Source organism: Octopus bimaculoides, chromosome 26 (genome assembly GCF_001194135.2).
Source record: "Octopus bimaculoides isolate UCB-OBI-ISO-001 chromosome 26, ASM119413v2, whole genome shotgun sequence".
Taxonomy (NCBI): Eukaryota; Metazoa; Mollusca; class Cephalopoda; order Octopoda; family Octopodidae; genus Octopus; species Octopus bimaculoides.
Window position 1 is genome coordinate 23,038,022 of NC_069006.1, and position 9,276 is coordinate 23,047,297.

General features: G+C 34.0%; 1 protein-coding gene across 7 annotated transcripts in view; it reads left to right on the plus strand.

The window, feature by feature from the left end:
• LOC106879161 (basement membrane-specific heparan sulfate proteoglycan core protein) overlaps positions 1-9,276 on the plus strand; it is a 172,540-nt gene that overhangs the window by 113,553 nt on the left and 49,711 nt on the right. For all 7 annotated transcript variants that reach the window (XM_052976974.1, XM_014928600.2, XM_014928601.2 and 4 more), the window contains 14 exons: positions 19-161; positions 686-794; positions 1,062-1,172; positions 1,532-1,653; positions 2,053-2,201; positions 2,854-2,921; positions 3,403-3,543; positions 3,916-4,098; positions 4,750-4,842; positions 5,509-5,592; positions 6,407-6,525; positions 7,450-7,558; positions 8,129-8,242; positions 8,469-8,596. In XM_052976974.1, the coding sequence (XP_052832934.1) occupies positions 19-161; positions 686-794; positions 1,062-1,172; positions 1,532-1,653; positions 2,053-2,201; positions 2,854-2,921; positions 3,403-3,543; positions 3,916-4,098; positions 4,750-4,842; positions 5,509-5,592; positions 6,407-6,525; positions 7,450-7,558; positions 8,129-8,242; positions 8,469-8,596 (1,673 nt within the window). The remainder of the gene's footprint in view (positions 1-18; positions 162-685; positions 795-1,061; positions 1,173-1,531; positions 1,654-2,052; positions 2,202-2,853; positions 2,922-3,402; positions 3,544-3,915; positions 4,099-4,749; positions 4,843-5,508; positions 5,593-6,406; positions 6,526-7,449; positions 7,559-8,128; positions 8,243-8,468; positions 8,597-9,276) is intronic.

Sequence of the window (9,276 nt, forward strand, 5' to 3'; positions counted from 1 at the left end):
TTATATCTCTTCTAACAGAACTCCTGGAGAAAAGACCCAGGAACTGGTTCTGGTTCTTTTGCATCAGATGCTGTTACTCGTGAAGAATTCCTGGAAGTTTTGTCCAACCTTACTAGCATCTTTGTGAAAGCAACAGTTGACAGTGGCCAAACACAAGTCCGGTAAGTACCTGTTGATTGAAGCTTCTATCTATTTATCCAATATTTTGGGTTGAGTTCTGTAAGTGGATCACTGCACTGTTCATTTCATTATATTTGAATATTGGTCAAAAATAATATCATTTGTGAAAAAGTGATGAAGTCAGATTTTGAGAAATGCTGTGTGGTTGACACTAGATGGCAATAGGTCTGCTTTAAAGGAGATAATATATCTGTATTTAATATGTTGGGTTTAAATGCAAGAAGCTTTATTTTATGTTATCTGATCAAGAGAAAATGTTTCTTGCTTTAGACTGGTATTTCTTCAGTAAGACTGTTTATTTCTCTTTCACTTTCTGCTACTTTATATTAACAGAAAGTAAACCAATTATTTTGTTGAAGATTCTTAGAAACAACATAACTGGGATAATTGGGGATAATGTTTTCTAACACTGGTATAGAAGTTTCCTGTCTGACCTTTTATACAAGTTTCTGTTTTTATTGTTGGTGTTTTTTATGGTTAACTCTGCCTCAATATATATTTTCAGTATAAGTGGTATTGTAATGCACATGGCACGAGAACAAGGTACTGGAGACCGAGCTGTATTTGTGGAAGAATGTAATTGCCCAACTGGTTATGATGGCTATTCTTGTGAGGTAATCTAGATTATCCTTTTATTTAACTACTTTTGATTTTTAATTGGTGTTTTTTTATAGCTTAATTCAGAGAGGAAATAGTTATGACTATGACCTTTTTCACAGCCTCTAATGACTGGTGAGAAAAATGTTATTTTCACTCCAGAATCCTTGCTTGTAACAGAGTGGAGTCTGCTAAAGTCACTCAAGGGTCATGTGGTGGTATTAAGTCAGGTGAATTAAAAGCAACTGTGTTACTGTAACAGCTACGTTTTTCTTCTATTTCAGAGATGTTCTAAAGGATACTACAAGACCAACCAGGGTAAATATGGTAGCTGTGTTCCTTGCAACTGTAATGGCTTTTCCAATGACTGCGATCCAGTTACAGGAGAATGTATTGTAAGTTGATTCATTTCTTAATGCTATTAATTATCTTCATCGTACATTTCCTTTTCTCGTTATTATTAAAAGCTGAATTGATACACACAGAAGTGTGCATCTTAAAACCAGAGTTAGGCTTAGGTGGGTTGGTAACGAAAGGGTTAAAGTTAATGGAACTGTGAAAAGTTCATCTTTACTCTTTTAATAAAACAAAGTTTACTGAAATAAATGTTGTTTCAGAATTTTTGTGTGTTTTTTGTTTTTGTTGGAACCAGAAGTAAGAACAAAATGAGAGAAAAAGGAAAGAAGATATAATTTTATTAACGTGAGTTTTATTTGCTTCACTTGACTTTTTTCCCCCATTATGTCATTTACAGGATTGTCAAAGGAATACAGGTGGTGCCCGCTGCGACAGGTGTGAAGAAAGTTATTATGGCGATCCTCTGCGAGGAATTGAATGCCGACTCTGCCCATGTCCTCTTACCTCAGGACCTAACCAGTATGTATTTTGCTAATTATACCAACATAAATTAAGTGAACCAGACAAGTTAAAAATTTGAAATAAATGAAACAAAATAACTAGATAATTATATAAAAATCACAATAATTTTAAAAATTGACAAGATAATTCCACAAATGTTGGTAGAGGGAATTGTCACTACCACCCCCACTCCAGTACTCAAAAACTACATATTTTAGTAAACTGGTGCCTGATGGATTTGAAACTCAGAATACAAAAGGATTTAACTAATTCTGCGAATCATTCCGTTCAGCAATCTCCCAATTCTTTCAAAGGATTTCTAACTTGTATATATGACTACAAATTTACTGTAAAGTAGTGTAACCTACTGAAATAGTTATCAGCATCTATAATAACGATACTTTATTTAATTTCTAGGTTTACCAAGAAATGTAAACTCAACCCTGATGGTAGCATTGAATGTATTGGCTGCCCTGAGGGACATATTGGTAAACAGTGTGAGAAATGTGCCGATGAATATGTTGGTGATCCAACCAAACCAGGAAATTACTGTCGACGCTTTGATGGTAAGTTGCAGTTACACCATACTTTATACATGGCTGATGGTTTGTACATGTGTGTGTATATAACATGGGAGAGAAAGAAAATGGATTTCACAAGATTGTTTATTAATTACTATATCTGTCACCTGAAAGACACAAATGCATGATGGTTTGAAATGATCATAGTAATTAATAAAGAATCCCATGAATTCCATTTTCTTTCTCATGAATTCCATTTTCTTTCTCTTTCTTTCTCATTTGTTATAAACTCTATGGACACAATAGAATTTCTAAAGTAAATCTAGTGGCATTTGAATTCATATTCAGGTAGCTGAATACAGCGAATGGGCTTTAAACAGCATACAAGGTGTATATGTATATATATATGAAAATCATGTGAAATCAAGAGAAGAAAAGAGGGTAGAAGGTTATGAAGATGGTCTTGTAGAACTTGTACACTAATATCACCAGTGTGTGTGTGTGTGAGAGAGAGAGAGAGACAGAGAGAGAACTTATAAAACCCCCTTATTTATGCAGTATATGCGAATATAGCTGTTTGACAGTATGTTTATGTGTGTGTGTGTATATATATATATATATATATAATGATTGTAGTTGTTTGTATATATGCAACATATCTATAGAGGAAAACAGTAAAATTTCTTCTCAATTCCAGAATCATGTGATTTGAGAGGAAGTTTCTCCAGAGATCCAGATTTAACAACAGAGAAATGTACCTGTAAGGTAAGTCTTTGTTCTGATCAAGGCTTGTTATGTCAAAAAGAAAGAAATGAAGAGGAGAAAAAACACAGATTCCACAGGCCACATTTCGGCAGCTCATCTAAGAGTGCAGTAACACAATAAAAGGCACCTAGCCCATGTTACAAAGTCTGAAGTCCTTCAATATAGTGGAAGGTACACTAGATGCCGAAATATCGTTCACTTGATAACAGTGACACTCTTCTTTTTTTTGCTTCTGTATACCTTCTGGAGGAGTTACCTCAATCCTATAAAATATCATTATTATTATTATTATTATTATTATTATTATTATTATTATTATTATTATTATTTAAATGACTAACATCCTCACTTGTGGTTTATACCAAAGACTGAAATTGATAATGATTATAATTAGAGCTGTAAGTGAAATGATTGAATGTTTGTCAAATACCTTTTCTAATTGATATGAGTTTATGAGCAATATTTCCCTTTTTTTCTGCAGGCCAATACCAAGGGTGAGAGTTGTAACAAATGTATTCGAGGCTCTTTCTACCTATCAAAGCACAATCCAGAAGGTTGCATTTCTTGTTTCTGTATGGGTGTAACTGAATTCTGTACAAGTACCTCCAGAACAAGGACTCAAGTAAGTATTGAGAATTCAGTAAGGAATAAAAGAATAATTACATTCAAAATGAGATAAATGTTTGAAAAATCTTTGAGGAATGCAGATGAGGAGTTTCTCATTTGAATTTTTCTTCATCAACATTGCAGTTAATGTTGATGAACAAAAACAAAGATATTGTATTACTACATGTGGGTTGTTTAATGATCCTATAATAATTTAGGAAAAAATTCTCTTCTTAATAAAGAAAAAAATAAATAAGTACATGAAAGAAAATAAGAACTCTAATGAAATATGAATATTCTTCTGAATAAGTTATTCATTTATTTAAATTTTTGTACCGGGACCATGATTAAGAATTGTCTAACTTGAATTCAAAAATCCTTTTTTCAGGTGGGTTATCCATTTAACAGCGATCGAGCAGGTTTCTCCTTATCTGAAATGCACACACCCTCAACATTGATTACAACAGGATTTAGTGTCAATGCTAACAAAGACCTCATATATCGCAACTTCTACAGTCAACCTGAAGGTGTTTACTATTGGACACTACCCAGCCAGTATTTAGGAAACAAGGTATGTATATCGTTGTGTAAACAGGCTACAAGTAGGAAGGGCATTCACAAGTAAGAAACAAAAATGTGCTTTTGTTGAAATTTGCAAGAAGCTGTCACACCTGTGTTACCATGAAATAAATGATTATAAAGGTACCAAAAATTTGCTTTATATTTAAAAGCTGTAAAATTTTATGGTAATTTAAAAATACATTGCTCCTTCAGTGAACATAGAAAATGATTTAGATTTTTTTGAAATGTCTGAGATTTGAATATATTCCTAAGCAGTACAGTAAAACTAAAGTGAATCTCTTTTCAACGACTTTACCCTAACATACTACTAAAAAAAGGATACACAGTAACTTTCTATAACTTCCTTTTTTCAAGTAAAACATGACCAAGTGGTTAAGAAGTTCACTTTGAAACTACTTGGTTTCAGGTTCAATTCAACTGCATGAAAGTGTCTTCTGCTATAACTTCAAGTTGAACAATGAATTTTGCATCAAATTTGTTCGGCAGAAATTATTCCTAACAAACCATATTCAACACTAATTTTGGAATGCCATTTCTCCAAACCAAACAGAACAGTTTTTATTTTAATCATATCATTGTGCAATTCTGTCTTAATGGCAAATTAAAATGAAACTCTTTTTTCCTGTTGTTGTTTCCGTAGCTCACTTCATATGGAGGATATCTGCGTTTTACCATCAATTACCTGCCAGGTATCAACACATCTCCAACTGGTGGCCATGACATTGAAATCTCAGTAAGTCTTTTGAAACCAATATGCTGGGGTTTTAGTTAAATCTACTTAACCTTCTTTATAAAAAGTGACCTCTGGTTATGTCTGAGAGAATATGGTCCCCTCAAGTTAATTCTATCTTTTTTTTTTCACCTAATAAGTATTTCAAATTGAATTTTTGATACTCACGACATTAGACGTATTGACACTAACTTAGCCATTGATTTTTCATGCAGATGGTACCTCTGAGTAGTTTTTACCAGGTTGTTTTTTTTAATCTGATACTTTTTCATGCTTAGTCATGTGTAATACTGATATGTAATTAGTCAGTTGCTTATCACAACATCAGAAAGTATGGTTGACATGATGCTTCTTTGAGGAGGTTTAATTATATCAAAACATGTCTATAGTTGTCTCCTATGGTGGCTGAAATGATTAGAATAATATTAACCATTGAACTCATAATTATTAACCATTGAACCTCATAATTATTTCTGTTTAGGTTTTTAAATTGACCACATTAAATATGATAATAATTTAACTACATAATTGGTTTGTACAAACATACAGTCATCATGGAATTGAGGAAAACTCAAGTTTAAGATTTGGTTTTCTTAGGTTTTGGTTTAATTTTTTTTCTTTTAAACGTGCTAATATCTTACTCTTGTTATTTTTTTTTCTCTTTACCAGGGTAATGATGTGACATTGAAGTATACATTTAAAAAACCAGTTGAACCTGATCAACATATGTCATTTGAAGTCCCTATATATGAAGTAAGTTTACCTTTCAAATCTAACACTTTGCTTACATGAAATGTTTTCATTTTTTGCATTTCTTTTTCTATGAAGGAGAGCATTAGTTCATTTATATTTATGAGAGGAATTTACATCACAAAGTCTATGACTGCTAATATGGCTTATACACGCATGCACATACATATGCATATAAACATGTACCAGTTTTAGTAATTTCTATCAGTTTTAGCAAAGACTTCCTTTTAAAATAACCAGTGAATATGAGGCAGATGGCGAAACTCACATATAATATGTTCATGTTAAAAAATATTAAATATAATGAGCATAGGTTGCTGTGAGATAAGAAGCTTGCTTCTCAGCACCGTTCTGGGTTCAGTCCCACTGTATGACACCTTGGGCAAGTGTCTTCTACTAAAGTCCCAGGCTGACCAAAGCCTTCTGAGTGGATTTGGTGGACAGAAACTGAAAGAAGCCTGTTGTGTGTGAGTGTGTGCATCATCATTTAGCATCCAATGTCCATGCTGGCATGGGTTGGATGGTCCTCCACACCACTTGACAACCAGTGTTGGTTTGTTTATGTCCTAATAACTTGGTGGTTCTGCAAAAGAGATTGATAGATTAAGTACCAGGTTTAAGAGAAAAAAATAGAAATATATAACACTGAATCATTAAGATCAATGCATACACATTTCGTACAAAACATATTTAATATGTTCAGCCTAAATAGTATTTGAAACCTTGACAGTTGACACTAAAATATTATGAGAGAATAACAAAGAACATACCTATTCCTCTTGTTTAATATTGTCTTTTTTTTTTTTTTTTTCAACAGCAACACTGGGAACGTATAAATGGTGGCCCTACAACTAGGGAATATCTTTTGATGGCTCTGGCTGATTTAAAAAGAATAAGAATCAAAGCAACATATAGTGTGAACACTAACCTTGCTAGGTAAAAGCCTTTGTTTTCTTTTCTTGTTTGCTTCCCACTTTTAGAAGGTGACCAGCTTCTCTTAACATATATGCACATCATCTAATTGAACTCTTTCATGCTAAGTGATAGGAATTTTCAAATGAGAGAAATTTTGCAAGGCAGAACAAGACTGCTTTCAGGTTCAGCTTGGACAATTTTGTGTTTTTAGAGGTATCAAGGAATATCTAGGAGTACCGCCTGACTGGCTCCCGTAGGATTTTCGAGTGAGATCGTTGCCAGTGCCCCTGGACTGGCTTGTGCAGGTGGCACATAAAAGACACCATTTCGAGCGTGGCCGTTTTCGTGCGGGTGACACGTAAAAGCACCCACTACACTCTCTGAGTGGTTGGCGTTAGGAAGGGCATCCAGCTGTAGAAACTCTGCCAAATTAGATTGGAGCCTGGTGTTGCCATCCGGTTTCACCAGTCCTCAGTCAAATCGTCCAACCCATGCTAGCATGGAAAGCGGACGTTAAACGACGATGATGATGTCTGATGTGCTTATTCTTTTGCTTGTTTTTTGTTTTTGTTTTTTTGTTTTTCTAAGACTGTTGAGTGATAAGTGAGGGAGATTTAGTTGCTGATTGTAGTAGGTGGAGCAATCACAGAGGATTCCTTGTTACTTGGTGGTAACCAATTTAGATGGCTTCTTATGAATATAATAAGTAGAATGAGATTACCCTTAACATATATGAATCTGTTGAGCTTAAGAAACTTTAGAACACAGTAATAGGTAGCAATATTGTGCTGGAATTCACAAATGTAAAAATGTTAAAATGGTGACCTACAAATTAAAACATGGTCTTTGTCAAAGAGAAATTCAGTTTTGTCAAGAGTCAAGTTAATGGGATTTTTAAACTTCAGATTTTTAAAATTCTCTTTTGTTTGTTGTTTTTTATAACAGCATCAAAGATATAACACTTGATGTTGCTGAAAGGAGATTTGCTGGAGAAAGAGCTTATGCTGTTGAAGAGTGTAGTTGCCCCACTGGTTACCGAGGACTTTCTTGTGAGGTAAACCCATTTTGACATCTTTCAACTAAATTAGTCTGTCATATATACATTCCCTCAACACTTATTTAACCTTCAATCAATGAGTGGTGAAGTCAGTTGAGTGTCAGTCTCTAAAGTCATGGCCTTTTATGGTCTAAATTCAAACTGCTGAAATTAGCTTCATTTTTCATCTTTCCAGAGTCAACTTTGCTTTTCATCTTTCTGAGGCTGATAAAATAAGTACTTATTTTATGCTGTGACCAGTATAATTGACTAGTTATTACTTTAGTCAGAAACACTGTTAAATGCCAGTGAAATACTTTGGTTTGTGTGAAGGTGTGTGGCTTAGAGTTTAGGGTATTGCAGGTTCTGTGTTATACATCCCACTCAGCTTGACTTTACCTTTCATCCTTTCAGGGTTGATAACATAAAGTACCAGTCATATACTGAGATTGAAGCAGTCAGCTACATAATCTATCACAAAAAAAAACAAAAAAAAAACTCATTCTGGCCTTATATTTAGATTAGAAATTTTTATTATTATTGTTTTTTGTTGTTGTACTTACTGTTCTTTTTTTTCTCTTTCAATAGTCTTGTGATGTTGGCTACATGCGAACTGTACAAGGTCTTTACCTTGGACTGTGTGAAGAATGTCGCTGCAATGGTCACTCTTCAGAGTGCGATCCAGTCACAGGTGCATGCAGGGTAAGAATTCAGAAGCTTTTTGTTTTTCTTAAATTAAGACATTTGATAAGCTCCAACTCAAATTAATTGACATGAATTTAATTTTAATTTCAACACTGCCTTATCTTTACGCTTATACAATTATTTTGTTATATAATCTTGATGTGTTGTACCAGTAATTTTAAACTGGAAAATAGTTAAAGATGTGAAATAAAATAATCTGTATCATCTGGAATTTTCTTTGTAGAATTGCAAACATAACACAGAAGGAGATCACTGTAACCGCTGTGCTCCAGGTTATTATGGAAATGCAAGCAAGGGATCCATCAATGATTGCCAGAAATGTCCTTGTCCTTTGACTGACCGACCAAACCAGTAAGTTTTATCTTGAATTATGTTTTCTTATACTGGATGTATTACTCTATTACTGGCCATGATCTTATTGTGTCATTCTGTCATGTGATCTTACTTCTTTTTTTTAAAAAGAGGTAGGGTGTGAATTGAGAAAAATTTAGCTGCTATTTCTGGCAAACCAAGCAACCATTTACAGGTTGTTTTGTTGGCTTGAATACTATGATCTTGGATCTTGTAGATGTTGCTATTGCTTAGCCTAGGTCAGCCCTGATTAAATAAACCTGTGATCAGAAGCATTCCAACCATGACCATCCAGTCTTTTATTCGGATACAGAGTAAGGCAGGCTATACTATCCAAAGTCTCTCTCTTTAAGACGGTAAAGTATGCGAGATATTTAGGTACTATTTCTAGCAGGTCATGCAACCTTATAGTGTGGTATGGTGTGCTGTAGTGTGGTATTAAGTATTAGTGTGATATGGTAAACTAATAGTATGTGGGAGAATATACAAATAATAACAACAGACGAGGACAGGTGGTGTAAATAACAAAAGGATGTATTAGTATGACGCTCGGGAATACGGAAAGTCTTTGACGTTTCGAGCTACGCTCTTCAACAGAAAGAATACGGAGACAAGGAGAAAAGCACGGAGAAAAAAAATTGAATAGTGTTCAGTCAACGGTCAATCATAATAATGATAGT